The sequence below is a fragment of the Trematomus bernacchii genome, unplaced genomic scaffold, assembly GCF_902827165.1.
Source record: "Trematomus bernacchii unplaced genomic scaffold, fTreBer1.1, whole genome shotgun sequence".
Taxonomy (NCBI): domain Eukaryota; kingdom Metazoa; phylum Chordata; class Actinopteri; order Perciformes; family Nototheniidae; genus Trematomus; species Trematomus bernacchii.
In genome coordinates, this window is record NW_022987564.1 from 3,503,684 (window position 1) to 3,522,795 (window position 19,112).

General features: G+C 41.7%; 1 protein-coding gene across 1 annotated transcript in view; it reads right to left on the minus strand.

Moving 5' to 3' along the window:
• Positions 1 to 941: 941 nt before the first annotated feature.
• Positions 942 to 19,112, minus strand: part of fhod3a (formin homology 2 domain containing 3a) — an 82,931-nt gene continuing 64,760 nt past the window's right edge. Inside the window, 17 exon segments of the mRNA XM_034124436.1 lie at positions 942 to 2,363; positions 2,972 to 3,130; positions 4,238 to 4,445; positions 4,954 to 4,977; positions 5,367 to 5,571; positions 6,019 to 6,209; positions 6,498 to 6,659; positions 6,910 to 7,029; positions 8,210 to 8,392; positions 8,719 to 8,877; positions 11,859 to 11,999; positions 12,724 to 12,865; positions 12,867 to 13,425; positions 14,591 to 14,926; positions 16,192 to 16,409; positions 18,069 to 18,119; positions 18,558 to 18,692. Of these exon segments, the coding sequence (XP_033980327.1) occupies positions 2,287 to 2,363; positions 2,972 to 3,130; positions 4,238 to 4,445; positions 4,954 to 4,977; positions 5,367 to 5,571; positions 6,019 to 6,209; positions 6,498 to 6,659; positions 6,910 to 7,029; positions 8,210 to 8,392; positions 8,719 to 8,877; positions 11,859 to 11,999; positions 12,724 to 12,865; positions 12,867 to 13,425; positions 14,591 to 14,926; positions 16,192 to 16,409; positions 18,069 to 18,119; positions 18,558 to 18,692 (3,070 nt within the window). The 3' untranslated portion in view covers positions 942 to 2,286.

Below are 19,112 nucleotides of genomic sequence, written 5' to 3' on the forward strand. Positions count from 1 at the left end.
CGATGTGTCCTTGAGCAAGACACTTTAGCACAAATCGCTCCCGTAGGCATGTCTACGGTATTGAAGTGTTTGTACATTAATATGTTTCAAGTGTTCATCTCTACTCTCAAAATGTGAAACCGGGAATTTATCATGTGCCGACGTTTGCAAAAAATAATTATTGGAGAATAAGGTTTGTTTTCCCCTGTTTCAACTACTTATTCTCTAACAGGTTACTAAGAAAACAGAAATGGTTGGCGGATGTGTCTCAGGTGGTCAACATGTCAAAGTGTTTTTTTGTTTTGCAAAAGTAAAGTGAAATGTCACGTTTGTTGGTTCATGTCTCTGTTTTCTATCTATCCTATATTTGACCTTTCTCTCACTATTTTCCAGATCTTATTCCTATCTTTGCTGGACCTCGATGCGTTCTGGAGACGTCTCGGTTGGCTGAGGTTTCTCCACTTTTTTCCTGTTAAAGGGTTTTGTGGAGTTTTTCCTTCTGCAACTTTTTAGATATTTTTGTACAATTTTGAAATACAATTCAAATATAAAATTCAAATTCTTTGTCTTTCTTTACTTTTAAATGTGTGTGTTCAGTTTTCAACACTGTATACTGTATTTAACTTATTAAGTTGGAAAAACACAATTTGGTTGCCAGTTAATTGAAACTACTGCTAAAAGTCTTGGAACTGGAGTTTATACACATACCCCAAACTTGGCACTAGATGTCAGTATTTTACAGCACATTGTCAAGTTATTGCCTCATTGAGCTTTACTCGTGCATAGATATGGAAATCACACATGCAGCATGATTAAAAGGCTGCATGCTCTCAGCAGCGTGTGCAGACATGCGGAGTGAAATAAGTTGTGCTGTCTCAGGGATCCCATTTACATGTTTTAAGTGTGTGCTCCAGAAGGGAAAGCATAGAAGAAGAACGACACTTCGATCTTTTTTTCACTCAATGTTTTTCATATTTTATTGCAGAGTGCTTATACACAGCATTTCAAGTGAAAGTGTAACCAGGGTTTCATGTTCAGCTCACCACATTATATCTATGCAGCGATGTTTCCCTGTGTTTTCCGTTGTACCATGAGAGGAGCAGATGGTTCAGCAGAGACGTTTTATTATTATCCACAAACTTTTCAAGTTCATATAAAGTACAATGCACAGAGTTCAGAGTGAATGCTGAACCCTGCTCTCGTCTCAGCACACAGCATCTCCTTGAAAACATATTTCAGCTTTGACCACATCTTTCATTTATTTTATAACAATTCACAGAATAGCCTCTTTTCTCTCAGACTATAATATAAGTTTCTACAGAAATTACAAAAATATTACATCAAATGAACCGCACTAATCATGCACACTGTAGTCTACAGTACTCAGTACCTGGCAGCTGAAAAGGGCATTTACACATTTTCTGCAGAACTTCCTGCATGTCCTTCAAAATAGATTATTACAATTTTAAAAATGTCTTTATCTTTTTGTCTTTTTACATTTTACAAACAGTTCCTCTGAGATAAATACTTCCTTTGTCTGTTTTGTATGAGTCATTCATTTCAGCATTAGATGTTGTCGAGTAAAGTGCAAGATGTCCGAGCTTTGCAAATAAATATTTTTGCCAAAATAAAAAAGTGAAATGTAACGAACAGTTGTACTCGATATAACCGCACCTGTGAATGTGACCTTTGTGAGTTATCTGAGAAGTAGGAGGTGACTGTAACAACATGGAGGGATGGCTAAAAGCACAGTACCGTCCCTTTTAAATGAAAGGCACATCACATCGGATAGAAAACCTTTCTCATTCCTACTCAACACAAACGTGTCAAACGTGCAGCTGCAGAAGCATTCGCCTCTTTGTTTGAGGATCTCCTGGGATTCTTTGAAACTGGATTAGAGAGCAAATCAAATTTGTCATCCTAAACAACTGAAATTCACAGCTTAAATAAATGAAAAATAGTGACGTCACAGATGCAAAAACTCACAAGCAAAACGTTTCCCTTAGTACTAACGCGAAAATGTTTCCATTCAGTGTAGACGCAGCGGCACTGAATTTAAATGTCCTTTTCCTTGTCAAGTTAAATACATCAGTTGCATTAAAAAACTAAACGCTATCACGGCTGCAGCTTCATCACTCAGACACATCAGGCAACATTAGCAGCTGGCAAAAACCTAACAGGGGTCTGTGACTGGTGGAATACAACTCTGTAAAGTGAGGCGAAGGCAGGCGGCGGACAGAGATGTGGATTTGAATGATTGTCGCGGTGTTTCCACGGAAATGACGACAGGCGGCGGGAAGATCCCATTTATCCATCTGGAGAATCGCTAAGTCCTAAAGCGAGAGCTTCCTCTGGGGTCAGACCGTTCTTCAGAGTGCGCCTCACTGTGAGGAGAGACAAAATACATGATCTATGATTATGTTTATAACGACAACATCATGTATACAATTGCTAATTACGTCTCAGCGTTCATGTATCCCGGTGATATAGACAATGTGTGAATGCATCTGATTGCATTGTGGTAAATTCAGAGTCAAGTGTGTTTGGAGCTTCACCCATACTGTACCACACCATATCTCTGCATCACCTTTGATCGTTCTTTTTTTAAACCCTCAACAACAAGTTTATAAGAAAACATTACTTGGTTGCTGGATTAACCATATCATAATGAGATAGTAAAACAATGACTTACTAACGACACAACACTAAATCAGACATGTTGAGATAAGGTGAGATAAGGTGAGATAAGGTGAGATAAGGTGAGATCCAGGTTCGTATTTGTATTTTGTGTCTCTACTGCGACATGTTTCCATGCTTTAATGTTACTGTTTAAAAGACATGATGCAACTGTAACTCCTTAACAAAACTTCATTGTAAAAGTGATCAACCGATTGTATTCTAGCATTAATGAAAGCAGCTTTCTGTGTGATCACAGAAGCTAGGATGAGTATCTGGTTCAGTTTATGGACAGAGGTTCAGGTTCAGGTCTTACAGGACTTGCGGTTGGCTCTGGACCTCCTCCTCTCTCTGGGCTGGGCTGGACCCTGCGTGGCCGACCTCACTATCCGCTCCATGATCTCGTCTGCGTCTGCGTCGTCTCCACCGATCGGAGTGTCCTCCACAGGCGGAGTCCTTGAAGGCATAATGCGACCTGAACAAATTGAGAATATTGATCAAGGTTTAAAAAAATAGACCGATTTAGTGACTCTGGTTTCACTTTGGCCTCCTCTGTGTGATCATATCAGGAACTTCCTGTATTGAGAATCAGAAATCCTTTATTCATCCCATATTCATTCATATACATTTGTGGTGTCCAAACTACGGCCCGGGGGTCAAATGCGACCCGCGGCCCATTTAGAAACGGCCCTCAGCTAATTCCAAAAGTATAACGAAATATGGCCCACAAAATGAAACTTGTGCTTGTCATATATTGTACTTCTTAAATATATATATGTAAACATATTTAACACAGTATTCATGTGTTAAAAGGCCCACTTTTCAAATAAATTCAGTCAATTCAAGTTGGAAACATTCTCAAACAAATCTTAGTTGATAAAAGTCCAATAACTTAAAGGTGGGGTAGGTCATTCACTTCAGAAACACTTTTTGTTATATTCCATGGAATGCTCTTAACATCCCGATAGCAATACAATTAAATACTTTGACAATAAATACATAACAAAAATTCATCTGTGGAAGCCGTGGCGCTGTAAAAAGCACGACCAATCATCTGAGCCGGCTCGGCTAAAATAACTGGATGGCCTACCTGCCTGTCAGCCTTCCATCTCGTGCACAAACTTATCTCGTGCCCTCATTGGTCATGTGCGCGTTCGTGTGTTGGGGGAGGGGCTCTATAAGGAAGTCTGAAGGAAGGGGCAGATTTTTTCCGGTTGTGTATTTTCAAATTCTAGCGCACTCGAGCTGGTTTTTCCATTCTTACCTACCCCACCTTTAATTACATAGCTTGAAATATACCTTCATATTTCCTCTTTGTATAAGCAATCTGAAGCTTCTGTTTTAAGGAACGAGCTGCCAACAAAAAATAAATGAAAGCCTATGGAGAGCTGTGATGTAGCTGTTTCATTTTCAAGTATCAAGCATTATTTACCTACATTTGATTGATTTAGCTAACTTATAACTGAACTGATACACCTCACCTCTAGTGAGTGGCCCAGCCCTTCGTATATTTTTCTGTATGTGGCCCTCAGTGAAAAAAGTTTGGACACCCCTGATATACATTATATCATCATCGTCGTACCTCCTCTTCCGGGCCGGGATCTCGTCCGTGTGCGCAGCCCCGGCACGGCGCTGGCCTCCTTGTCTCCCCCGCTGAGGGTGGTCCTCAGCATGACCTTCATGTGCTCGTGCTCTGCAGCATCCTCAGTGTGGCCCAGACCCTGAGGCTGCTCACACTCCTGACTGCCACTGGGGGCGCTGGTGGTGCTGCTGGAGCCATACCGAGCACACTGGGGGGGAGACAGAATACAAGAGAATAACAAATCAGCAACTTGTATTTACTATTTGACTCAAACAAGCCAAGACTGAAAATCAAGGTGCACAGACCCATTCAGCAACAATGAATATTCAGCAACTAGTCTTCCTTTGACGGTTCTTGAATTGAAATGAATTGTAATTGTATGGTTGTACTTATAAAGGTGCTGATATGTTGATCCATGCTCCAATCCGTCCTTATAATTATTAGTGCGATAGATAAGATGTAATGTATTTAATGTATGTTGATTGTTGTGTGTGTACCTGTCAACGGACTGCAGAGAGAAATGAACTAAAAGCTAAATCTGGCATAAATCATCGCTTTTCTTTCCACTTTTTCAATTAAAAACCTAATAAAAATAAAAGAGGTTAAACATCCAACCTGTAGGAACAGCCTGGAGAAGTCTAGAAAAGGTTAGTGGTTTCATGCACACACTCACATTCACACACACACATGCAGGCAGTCAGCACTTATGTGGATACCTCACTCTCCTCTTCATCATCAGACTACAGGGGAAAGAAAGGAGTGGAAGTCAAAGAAAATGAAGAATAAGGCAGCTTTAGATTAAAGAGAAAAGGGGAAAAGTAAAAAGATTTGAAAGTCAGAGTGTGGGTAAAGGATTCTGTGTGTGTGTGTGTGTGTGTGTGTGTGAGAGGGAGTGAGTGACACACGGATGAATGCCTTCATCCTGCCAGTCACGTTTTATTGTCAGCCTCTGGTGACTCGAAATGAGCTCTCATATGTGTGTGTGTGTGTGTGTGTGTGTGTGTGTGTGTGTGTGTTTGTGTGTGTGTGTGTGTGTGTGTGTGTGTGTGTGTGTGTGTGTGTGTGTGTGTGTGTGTGTGTGTGTGTGTGTGTGTGTGTGTGTGTGTGTGTGTGTGTGTGTGATGCTCACAGGAGCGTTGACGTCCATGATCATCTTCCCTCGGGTCTTGTTGCGTTCCCGGTGGTCGGCCCGTTTCTGTTTCTGCTGCAGCACGCGGTCTCGGGTGGTCCGGTACTCCAAGGCGAACTCACTGAGAATTTTACTGAACCTGTGGACGCTGATCTCCCTCACACTGTAGGCCGGGTGGCCGAGGAACAACAGGAAGGAGTGGAACCTGCCAGAAGGAGAACATCACATTTTATTCAAAGTCCTTATTTATTCTCTCGGTGTAATGCCATTTATTTTAGACCGTTAAATATTTATTTTCAGTTTTACTGTACACCAAAATGTGACACTCTAATTACAGTTCATTTTTCCAAGTTTGAAGTTGTTTCTTTAGTCATTTTGTGTCTCCTTGTGTTCATTTTGAGTCTCTTTATGGTGGTTTTATGTGTCTTTGTGGACATTGTAAGTGCCTCTAGTGGGGTTTTGTATAGTTGTAGTTGTATTGTGTGTAAGAGGAGCCTTTTAGCTCCACTAAACACTCCTGTGATCCTCGTCTTTAAGTAACAGTAGCATATCAATAAGCTTTTTATTTCTGAATTTCGTAATCAATGAAAAGGTGACTCAGTCAGTAGCAGATGTAAATGTTGTGTCTTGTTGAATGGAGGAGGAGAGGTACCTGTTGATGATCCTGCGGTGGACTATCTTGAGGATGATGATCCTCTCAGCGCAGTCTTTGAGGAAGTCAGACATCTTCTGCTTCAGCTGAGGCTTCATCTCGTGCTTGGCGATCACCTTCAGGTGGTCCCATGAGGCTTTGCAGCGCCGCTCCATCTGACACAGGTTCTCCTGCAGCTGGTCGAAATCCACCTGGCGGGACAGATGTCGAGGTGAATGAGACGTAACGTTTTTGCATAGACATTTACTGATGATTAGAAGTTTCTTTAACTTTTTTGGAATGCTGTCGTACTTAAAATGGCTTGTTTGAAGCATTTTTACTTAAGAACTAGTGAGAAGACTTTGAAGTTTAGAGTTTAGACTTTAAGGCAGCAAAGGAAGTTAAATGCTTTTAAATGGAACCAAATTGAAAAGCTTTTACAGTGCAGGGATGCAAAATAGTCTTAATACAAGATTTCCTTTCGTGAGAGCTGAGCGTACTTTTGCAGATCGTGTGATGGCCCCGATCTCAGAGTACAGGTCGGTGCTCTGAGGGAAGTTCTCCACCACCACGGAGCTGGCGTGATGCAGCAGAGACTGCTTATGAACTGTGTCCTTCACCTCAGAAACCTTCTCCAAATATGTCAACTCGAAACCTTTAGCCTGGACACAAAGCCAAAGAAACATAACTGAGTAAAGAATACATCTGGAGTACTGATATAAAGGTACACTGTGTTCTCACTGTGAATTATAGTAGCTATGGGATGTCATTTTGAATCTACAAATGACAGGCTTAGAATATCTACACTTAAAATCACTGAGCATCTCCACAATTACTACAAACTACTGCTGCAGACAAAAGAAGCTTGTAATAATGTCTCAGTGTGATGAATCAGTAACGATCGTGACTCACATTGGTGCCGTTGAGGAAGTTCCCCATGGAGAGCAGAGTGGCCAGGATGTATCGGAGAGTTTTGTTCTTCTCCAGCTGTTCCATACCCTCCTTCAGATCCTGCAGCGGCTCTGCTACTTCCTGAGAGAAGGCAAACACACACATAAACACGCACATCATTAGTGGGGTCAATTAAGACATGTGTTTCTTGAGTCTACAGTGATAAAAGTGGTTGAACAGGTGCTTGTTTGAGGTCATGAACCGGTTGCTATCGCGGTCACCCTTCACTACCAAACGTGCTTCTGATTATATGAAGATCTTGTTTTTGAGCAGCAGGTTGCTTTTATGTGCGTGTGTTTTTGTGTGCCTGCACGGTACGTTGCCCTCCATTAAACCTCCCGCTAACGATCCGTCCCACAGAGAAGAGTCGGGAACGCCGTTCTACCGAGAGCGCGCTCAGGAATGATGCTTTTCATGGAGATTAAAGACAACTGCGTCCTGCGGAAAGCCGTAAATTGTACAGGACAGTGGTGTGTTTTTCATTCTCTGGCTTTTCACTTTGAACTTCTCCTCCTGGATGCGTTCCAGAGGAAGATTAAGACGAGGTGCCGCTAATAAGCGTGCATATTTTGTTATGATGTAACCATGTTGATGTGTTGCGGATGTTTTTTGTACTAAGAGGGATGTTGATACCCACTGACACACACACACACACACACACACACACACACACACACACACACACACACACACACACACACACACACACACACACACACACACACACACACACACACACACACACACACACACACACACACACACTTAATCAAAGCGTTATAGTGCTGAGTTTGTTTGGCTTTGTGTATGTATCTCTGTTTCTTCTTTAATTAAACCAAAAAAACGTGCTTATTTTAATTTTAAATGTGTTTAGTTTGGCCTTTCCTCCTCTACATACACATGAAAAGTATCTATATATTTATTTTCATCAAATAGTTATACATTGGAAAGCACTTGTATCACGTCAGTCAAGGTCAAATTAAATGACTATAAACCCATATCAGATTATTATGAGTTTATTGAGATTTGATATTTATTAAATCATACAAGGAAACAGAAAGCTTTGCTATATACTGGCTCGCTGATAATTCAAAGCCTGTTGAGGATCCCTTTAAGAGTTCAAAATGAACACTGTACGCAAACTACTACTTGACTAATTATTTATAATGCTTTAGGAAGGATTCTGTCTGAGCTTATTGATCCATGAGAGCAGTTTTAGTTTGATCTCATCACAACAGGACTGTCCCGTGTTGATACAGACCTTCTGGATTGTCTCGTAGTCCATCTTGAAGGCCCAGAGCTGGAGTCTGGCGGAGAGCTCGCTGATGGAGGACAGAGTGAGGAGGAACTGCTCAGCCGAGCCCAGCGGGACGTCAGGATTGGCCAGCTGGGCCTCCTGGATCTTCTGCTTCTCCTCCTCTGTGGGGATCATCGTCAGGATTTTCTGAGGGCAACGACATAGAAGAATATGAGAGGACAGCAGGATACGAGTGAAAAAGATATAGGATTCCTTTCCTGTTAAACACCTGAACTAAGAACATCCATAACATTCACCTGTTTGCAACTTACAAATGATGTATCACTTGTATATAGACTCTTATGGCACTACTTCTATTCTATTTGATTGTATTTACTTGCACTATTTGATCTGTTTTATTGTGTTGCACTGTTGTTGGAGCCTGTGACCTAAGATTTTCATCGACATAACTGTAGCTATGTATGTATGACAATAAAAGCCTTGAATCTTGAAAAATAGTCTGTATCTCTCACCTCAATGCCCTCCTTGTTTAGCGCATATTCATCAAAGTTAAGGATGGCTGTCTTGATGGTGCGGGGAGGAGGAAGCACCGTCAGACCGATGTTGATGGCGTTACTCCTCTTGGAATCCAAAACGATGATCTCCGTCCGCTTCCCATCTGCTGCTGTTTTCTAGGATATAAAAAGACAGAGAGGGTCAATGCTGGGTCTCTCCCTCCCTCCCTCCCTCTGTCTCTTCTGTCAGTGTGGTCTGCGTTATGGGCTTGCAAGGATTAAAGGGATAATCACTCAGGTTACATTGACTGCAGCTGTGGCAACTATATGTTGAGTAGGAACAGGAAATGCCTAACAGTATGTGTGTTTTTGTGGGTGTCTGCAGCCATATTGTCACTGTATGTGAACAGATTACCTCACCAGCACTTTATAAGCTATAAATGGAAGGAAGTCGTAACATGTCAGCACATTAAAGGGTAACAGAGTAGCTGCTAAGACCTGGTTACTGCCAGGAGGTAATAATATCCTTTCCATATGCAGACTGGAAGACTTACTTTACACCATCACTCTGGCACAATGTGTTATATCTTACAGTTTATGCTGTTAAGTGTAAGACTACCTCACACCTTTTATGATGCATTTTCTTGTCTACCACTGAGGAATTGTATCTGCCATTTTTGAAGTCTTTGTACTAAGATAAGTAATGAAATACCAAATGAATTCACGTCATTTAGACATCATTTCTATATAATGTTACACAGCAACTATTAGATGCATGGTTAAATCTTGTATTGACTTTACACCATGTTTTTGGAGGAAGCGCTATATTCGGGGTTGGGGAAGTTCTGTACAGTTGAACCTGCATAGATGAACACGTCAGTTTTTAAAGCAAAAACATGCTATTATTAAATGAGACTTATGCTCTCTGTGGTCAGGAAACAGCCGTCTCATCTGAGCTCATCAACCTACTCTGTTTCACTCACATATTTGTCACGCTCTGAGCTTTTACTTCAGACCAAACAATATGGATATACATACGTATAGATAGATAAAAAAGGAGCACATTTAGAAAACTAGTAAAGACTGATGGCAGGGTATATGCAGGAATCCTGAAGTCAAATGTAATACCTTTTAAGACCTTTTTTAAGACCCTTTCCATACATTTTAAGACCTCATCGCCACTTTGAGTTTTAACCGGTTACCTTGGCGACACCCTTTACCTCACATTTACTATATACAGTATTGATTGTCCTTCCTCCTTATCTTCCAACCATTTGGACGCAAACTTGCATTTCCCCATAACGGGACCTTCGCGCGCTATCAAGCAGTGAGCGCGCGATGTCCTGTTCAGATGACGTCCAATCCAACGGGATGCCATAAATAAACTACACAGAATCACACTACACACCTACGCAATGATTACATTCAGGCAGACTGTAACACCTACGCAATGATTACATTCAGGCAGACTGTAGAATACAACCTCTTTGGACAATTTATATACTTATTGAAAACAAGCTACAAAATGTAATACCTTGGAAAATGCCGTTTAATACTTTTTAATAGCCTTCATTTTCGCTAAATTGATTCATCAACTTTTAATACTTTTGAAGACCCCGCGGACACCCTGTAGTAAAGACTGATGGATGTATACCTGAAGAATACACAACATTATACCAATCACGAAGATGAAAACCAGCATGAAATTGGTTTGAACCTTGCAATCTCTAATCTAAAATATCTAAAGCACATACTTAACATTCTGATGGGTTAGGTAAGAAAACCATAGAACCTAAAGAAGGGAACAAAGGAGAGTCTGCCAAAGCAATAATAAAGAACTATCAGAAGAGGTGGCTCTGACCTCCGATGGCTTTGATTTTCTGGTGGTCCTGTAAATCCTGGATTCTCTCATTTACTGACAGCTTTGCTTGAGCTGTTTCGAGTGTCTAGCTGCAGACCACCATCACTCCATCACAATTATGTGCAGGCCAGAAGCCGACGGAGGCGAGCCACTAACAGACGCTGTGGCTTTGAAGCAGCAGCTCAGGAGTTCAAAGTGTGAGAGGCCAGCTCATCATCTTTGCACTCCATACTTTTCTTATTTAAAGGCTTTGTGAGAATTATGAAGGATTCAAAACTCCCATGTTTGATCATGATCAGAACACTAGCGACCTAGCTTAACCGTGAAATCTTTCAACGACTTTCATGTGCTGGAGATAATGGACTCAAAACCCATTGACTTTGTGGCTGGCATTGGCAAAGTGTTTTTGATAAAGATGAGTTTCTCCATTTTAGAATGAAAAAAATGTCAGATTTATCATGTTAGAATCAGCTTTGGGGAACACTGACCGACAGACAAATTAAACATGTATTACATTAATTAGGAAATGTGTCCATGAAGACCATGAAGTTTCAATTTTATGTAATGTGTGATGATTTGTGATGAATATTAGATTTCTACTACATATAATATTTACTTGATATATCTATAGAAATACTACTACTACTACCACCACTACCACTACCACAACTACCACTACTACCACTACCACAACTACCACTACTACAACTACTACCACTACCACCACTACTACCACTACTACTACTACTACTACTACTACTACCACTACTACTACTACTACTACTACCACTACTACTACCACTACTACCACTACCACTACCACCACTACTACTACCACTACTACCACTACCACTACTACTACCACTACTACTACCACTACCACTACCACCACTACCACTACTACTACCACTACTACCACTACCACTACTACTACCACTACTACTACCACTACTACCACCACTACTACCACCACTACTACTACTACTACTACTACTACTACTACTACTACTACTTATACGGTCATTCAAATGTATCTTTGTCTTTTTTGGCAAATCAATTGCACTCATAATCAGGATTTAGCAACGCTGGAGATATTTGGATGTTTATTATTAACATGAGATCAATATTTCCTTTTTCAAATATCAAGGTTATTATCTGGTACATCGTGACAACCGTAGTGTGTTGTAAAATGAATGAAAGAACTAACAGCACTTCCGTTAGATGCCAATGTGATAAATAGTTGGTCAAGGCTTACGTTCAGTATCTAACAGTGAGACTATTAGCACTTGTTGTTTACCTTTGTAACAGGCATTTCCTTTGATTTCGTCTCAAACAGGTGTTCCAGTTTGGCGGTGTCCATTTTCACTGGATCCAGTTTGGACCAGAACGAATCTCCGCTCCGCTTGTAGTCCCTGTACTGAGGGTCTGTGGGGCGCACCTGATAACAGAGAAAACACTGTATGAAGTACGGAGAGACAAACAACAACAAATATTTCCTCCGTGTTGACTGGCACTAAAACATGCCGTCTTATTAGTACTCTTAATCTGTGGGAACTCCTGTCCAACCAAAAAGACTGGTCCAACATTTCTGACAAAGCAAACACGGCACTCTGATATCATTTCTCCCTGCACCCAGAGGAAGTGATAGCTGTCTGATTGGCCTGACCTTTTTAAAGAGTTTTCCTTAGCGTACTATTTTTAGTGTTTGGGCTGACAGGGCTATTGTTTTTCTTTACAATTCATTATATTTTAGGAAAGTAGTTGTATGTCATGTTTCTAAAGACAAGATATTGGCTGTATCCCAGAAGCTACAAGTATCACAATCACATAGCTGGTATCTATGAACTAAAACAAGTATCATAATAATAATAATAATAATTGTGTAACGTAAAAATGATCTCATATGGAAGACTTAAATTGAATTTCTTTTTCAAATATCCTGGCTTTGACTATTGATAAATTAATTTGTTTTATTAGATCTAAAATGGTAAGACTTCATATCAATCAGAACAAACGGAATTTCTCCTGTCATACTAAATATAGTCTTTGGGCATCTTGTGTGACCCTCGATCTCCACTGATCATCCTTTGTATAGATGATGTGTAACACTGGATGATAATATTGATCTGACTGATGTTAATGGTGTTCTTTTCTCGACTCACCTCGCTCCAGAAGAGCCTGATTGTCTTTTTCTTCTTGTTGAAGAGCGGCGGCTCCGAGGGAGGAGGCGCTGGATTTGTGGCACCGAAGCAAGGAGGATGAGGAGGCCTCATGCTCCCCAGCAAGGGAGGGGGTGGGGGGCAGCAGCCTAGCATGGGGGGGGGGCGGAGGGTAGCGGAGGATGCAGGGCGGGGGAGGCGGAGGGGGCGGCAGGTCTCCACACCCTCCCATCAAAACAGCATCCAGAATGTCTTTGTCATCCTCGTCCGTCAGGTCGGTGAAGTTGATGTCTCCGATCCTCAGCTCTCGAGGGCTGGCCAGGAGCTGGTCCCAGATCGTGTCCGATTCCTTTTTGGGTGGGGGAGGAGGGGGCTCATTGGCCAGGACATCGTGGTGAGGGGGGATCGAACTGAGGTCCTTGATTAAGTTTCCAAATCTCTCGGCCAGCGGTCGGATGTTGGAGTGGTGATCTGATTTGTCAGCCTTGTGTTCGCTGTCCTGCTTATCGCCCAGTTGCACGTCAGCATCCTCCTGAGTTTCTTTGTCCTCCCCTTCTCCTTTCTCTTTCTCCTTCTCAACGTCTTCTTCTTCCTCCTCTTCCTCATCGCTGGGCTTCTTGTTCTGGGAGTACAGCATGTCCAGCATGAACAGCTTGCTGTTGAGGAGTTTGCCGCACGGCTCGTTCACCTCTGCCTCCTTCAAGCCTGGGAAGGAGTTCGATGGTGTTGAGAGGAGAAATATATTAGAAAGACGTCACACTTTAAAGGTGGGGTAGGTAAGTTTGAGAAACCGGCTCGAGATACACTTTTTGTTATATTCCATGGAATACTCTTAACATCCCGATAGCAATGAATATCTTAAGTGCTTTGACAAAAAATCCATTAAAAAATGTCATCTGTGGAAGCCGTAATACTGTAAAAAGCACGACCAAGCCGGCCCGGCTAAAATGATTGGATGGCCTACCTGCCTGTCAGCCTTCCATCTGTGCACAAACTTATCTCGTGCCCTCATTGGTCATGTGCGCATTTGTGTGTGTTGGAGGAGGGGCTCTATAAGGAAGTGGCAGATTTTTTCCGGTTGTGTATTTTCAAATTCTAGCGCACTCGAGCTGGTTTCTCCAAAATTACCTATCCCACCTTTAATTGTTAATAGTACTGGTTTAGTGTTTTGTTAAATGAATAAAACTATAACCATCTAATTAGGGCTAAACTAAAAACCTTAAGTTTTGAACAGCCAGCCTGCAACTCAAACTGTAGGTGTTGTTTAAGAGGTGAGAAGGCATACAGGAGGCAGGAGGGTCTGCTGAAAGAGGCTATTGAATGTATTACGGTAACTGTAGCATTTGGTGTTTTTGGAGCTTGACCTTTAGAAAACATCAAGTATTTATCTCTCAATAATTTCCACAAAACTTGTGCTTTTTCTTTTTTGGTCCAGCATATATATCTCAAGCTGGAATTACACTTCTCTAGGCTGCATGTCGGAAAAGTGATTCAGGTGTTTTCAATGTTTGTTTTTGTTTTCCTTTTAAACACGCATCCTAATCGGAGTGAATTTGCCTTTTTAAGCACAACATGGTGTTGCGATCTGGGAGTGGTGCCCAAAAAGTAAAATCATTCATATGGTTCAAATATAGGGTTAGAAAAGACCAAGATCCTAAAATGTTAATGATAGAATTGTGGCTTGAATCTAGATAAAAAGTAAATGTATGGCAGCTTCTGGAAGCTGCATGAATTGCTGCTCAAACAGACTAAGACTCCATTATAGGCAACCAAATGAAACGGTCCAAAAACTAGATCAACTTTGGAATTCCTCTAGATTTAAAAATGTAACTTGAATGCTGATTCACATTGCAAAAACAAATCTACCCACCATTGTCATTGACTCCCCTCTCCTCTCTCTCCAGAGTGCTGCTGGCGGAGGAGATGCTGGAGGCCGAGCAGTTGTCCTTCTCATTCACCTCCTCATTCTGTCGCTCTTTGTCACTCAGGATCCCGCTGTCCTCCTCCGCCTCCTCTTTGTCCTTCTCCGGTTCCGGCTCACACTCTTCACTTTCCTCCTCCTTTTCTTCTGCTGCTTCCTCCTCCTGTTCTTCCTCCTGTACTTCCTCCTGTACTTCCTCCTGTAGCTCCTCCTCTTTCTGTTCTTCCTCCGCTTCGGCAGTGGCCTCTTTTTCCTCTGTTTCTACACTGGAGTCCTCAGCCTCTCCTGTCACCAACAAAACCAATCAGTGTTACTTAATTCCCTAGAATTCACATTTATCTCTGCAATGAAATACGTGGTTGTCTTTGATTTCTGCCCATGGGACGCCCCTATATCAACACACTCTCACACGCACTGATAAGAAAAAAACACACCCCCCTATGCACTAATGTAAACAATATGGCAGGTACAGAAAGCCAAGTTGTTGCAGGACCAGGATATGAACAGGAAATGAAGAATTAAGTTCCTGTTTATGTGAAAACACACACAAACACGTCACTCTGCAGTACAGTCCATGCAGTGATGCAGGCGGCTTAGAATAACACGACACAGTGAGGCCTCATACACTCACCTGAGTGAGCTACAGTACCTCAGCTCATGGCTGTGCATGCACTCGGCTCCAAAACAAGGCTTTTTTTCTTACACAAGATGTTTTGGCATTACACTTTCAAAAAGGCCTTTCAGAAACCCATCTGACCCTTTCACCTATTTCCTCTCTCTGTGTATTTGTTTCTTTCTAAGCCCCTGACAGTTTCCCCTCCTCTCCCTCAGTATTTTCCACACTCTGTCTCGCCTCGCCTTCTTTTGCTCGCGCCAACATTGTTGTTTAAAGGGCAGAAACAATTTAAAGGTTAAGCATGATTGCTTTGGGGGCGCACTGTTAGGAGTTGAACTGGGGACCTTCTGGTTTGAATTATAAGTCCCCCAAACATTACCCAGGAAGAATTCAAAGTCATACAAATGCTCTGATATCTTTCAGCCGGAGCAATTCAACGCATTGATATTCAATCACCTTTACATAGTCATTTTAATTGTTAACTCTCGCGCTGGATTTAGATTGCCTGACTTTACATGCTGACAGAAATAGTTTATCCAATTACTTCTAAAAAACAACACGTTGATTTTATTTCGTGTTCAACCACGAATACGCAATTAAAACCAGATTTGTTTCACAGTAACCCTTTTAAAACATATTTTCATTCGTATTTAAAGTAAAAGTAATGCTAACAGTACTAGCAGGAGAAACGTTTGTAATATAGTAGCTGAAGTGATACCGACTACTCTTGTATATTTTAATACAAAACCTAATACAATTAGCAACAGTATTGTAATTACCTCTTTTAAACAAACAAGGAGACAATGTTACATTTCACAATACTATGTTTAGCTGATTACATGTCAGTCTAACATCTTGTCATCTAATCAAAACCCCACAAAGACACAAATTATTTCAGAGCTACTCCATCATACAGTATTCTCAGTTCACCTACCAGTTTCAGAGGTGGTGTAGGGGGTGGCGGGGGTCTCCGCTTCGAGGTCAGCGTCTGCGTCCTCATGGGAGGCGAAAGAGGATGGGGTGCTGCTGCGCGATGACGAGGGCCAGGCCTCCGCGGGTTCGAAGGTCAGGCCGAGGTCAGGGCGAGTCCTGGACACCCGGACGTGATCTCTCTCGTATTCCTCCGCCGCCTGGCGCTCCACGTTCTTATACCTGAAGGAGAGGGAGGATCAGAGGAGGCAGGAGGAGACAATGCACCTTCTGTGTTGCCCTTTCTCAGCAGGGCTGCACTCAATTTTGGTATTTGCCAAAATGCCCTAAACTAAACTAGTTACCACTCTGCCCATTTACTTAAATTCATCACAAACTTTCAACCTTCTATTTTACTTTTAAAAACACTCATGCCCCTGTATAAGCCAACCTCACACCTACACCTCACCCTCACAACGCATTCATCACTCATTTCCTGCAGTCTAGAGATCCACCATCCTGTCTAGCTTAATGTTCAGCTGTCACCTCTAGTCCTAATGTGCAACCAGAGGGAGTTTGAAAAATAAGAGAAACTGTAAGCGTGTTGAAGAAAGAAGAACAACCTCAGAGAAGAATAGAAGAGATTAGGAGAAGTTAATGTCAGCTCGGCTGCGGAAAGGCCAACCATCAGAAGTGAATCAAAGTAAACCTGTTCAAGATGTGTCTCGATCAGCTCTCCTCCCTTGTCCTTTTCCTCTCTCTTCATCTCCTTCCTTCCCTACTAAATCTTACCATCCACCCTGGCAGCCAAATACAGATTTCGGGCACTTTGTAAACTCTCTCTCTCCCTCTCTCTAACCACTCCTCTTTCCCACCATACCATGAATGTGTAGAGCTTCTGTTCAGAGCTCATTAGCATCAAGCCACTTCACAGGTCTGATGAAACTGGATACTAATACACATATGTGTGTGTCTGTGTGTGTTAATACGAGTGACAGACAGCAAGTGACAAATGTGTCTTGTGTGCTTCACATGGCTCAAACCCGATACAGGCTGTATTTCTTAACACACTTAGATATCAAATTAGTTAAATTGTAGTTATGCTATTTACTTCCATAAATCACTTTTTGATAAGCCGTTTGCTGTGAGTGTTTTATAAGCTGCACTTTAACTATACAGTAGCTGTTCTGTATCATTTGCTAATTAGCACTTTGTAACCAGCAGCTAACCAATTAGCACACAAAAACAGTGTTTAGTGGCTTCAACAAACCTAAAGCGTTTGCTAACTGTACAAGCTCAAGGAAACCAGTTTCCGGTAAACTCTATTATATACGCCATGAACAATTATTTTTGGACTCTGTTGACTGATATTTAGGCCATCATAACACTTTTTGCCACAGTGCTGTACACAGATTTTGTCAGGTTAAAAAGGTTGGGGGATAAACTGAATGACTATTTAATGTAAGGGTGCTTCTAGTATGATCCTGAATCTAAGCGTGACCTCATTTACCCTCTCGAGTAACGCTCTTGTTTCCCGTGAGTCCCATTTGCATAGAAACATAAAAATGAGCCTCATGAAAATTCTTTGTGTGTCTTTAAAAGTACATGTGCTTGACTAAAACGAGTGTGTGTGTCGGAATGTGTATTCTGTGTGAAGAGCTTAACAAATCTCTCAGAATGAAGCCAAAACAAACAAACCCTTGGCAGAGCGCTCGAGTTAAAATGCTGCTCTTTAAGAAAGGAGAAACAGAGCAAAGAGAAATCGGCTAAGCATCCCCCCCAACCTTTTTAACCTGAAAACAATTACTCTATTACCGGGCTTCCCAAACCACAGACTGAAACATATTCCCCGTGGGTTCAGATGTTGAGTGTGTGTTGTTTTGACTTAGTGCACACACTTACCTCTCATCCCGCGCAAGCCTGGCCTCTTCCATTTTATCCACATAGTCACGGCTGTGAGAGACACACAAACAAAACAATTTAGAGCATAATAGTCATACCCTACGGCAGGATGGTCCACTTTGCTAAAGAATTCAGATAAAGAAGTTTTGCTACGTTCCCTCGAATGGGAGACAACACTGCGCCAGTTAAAGCTCCAAAGCTTGTGAAAAAATGATATGACCCTAAATACATTCATTTGGATTCAGATTGGAAGCAGTGATGTGTGAGGTTAAGCAGTATTTTGAACTCCTGTATCACAGCTGACAGTGGCACATATTTACAGACCAGTTTTTGTTTGAGTGTTTTTTGTCATGATATGATTTTTCTAGTTTGTTTGTGGTTCTCCGTTTTTTTTAACAATGAGAAGTAGCTTTTAAGTTACCAAAGTTTCAGAACCCCTAATCCAAATTGGTGTCTATTTGGATAATCCAGATTCCTGTGGCGTCTCACCTGTGTTTGTTCCTCTCCTCTCTCTCTATCCTCTGCAGCCGCTCCTCTCTCTCCCCCCGACGGCGCTCTCGCTCGGCCGCCAGAGATTCCTGGTGTTGTCGATGCGAGGAGGAGAGAAGACCTCCCAAAGCAGGCCTGAAAAAGTGTGATGCAGTGATTAATAGTGATAAATTGGGTTTAAAAAGCACACTACTTCAGACACAAACTTTAAACATTTCTTCCAAGAGCGAGAAATGTAAATTATTCTTCATAATGATCTGTTCTTAAATGCTAGTTTATCCTTCTGCAACATTGTGGGACAATATGAACATACAAATAGCTAAATCTGTCTAAAACACAACACATGTTTCCTGCATAAACAGAGCTTCCATATGTGTTTGACACGCCATCAGTTATGTTTTAATGATTGTATTCTCCATGGAGGAAGTAGGAGCAGCTGCTTAGTAAAAAGGGGACCAGAGAGCTGATATCACTTTCCCTTCAGTACGTCATGGCCATGAATTCACCACATGGCTGCACACAGTCCACACTTGTTACACGTGAGTGTGTTTATGT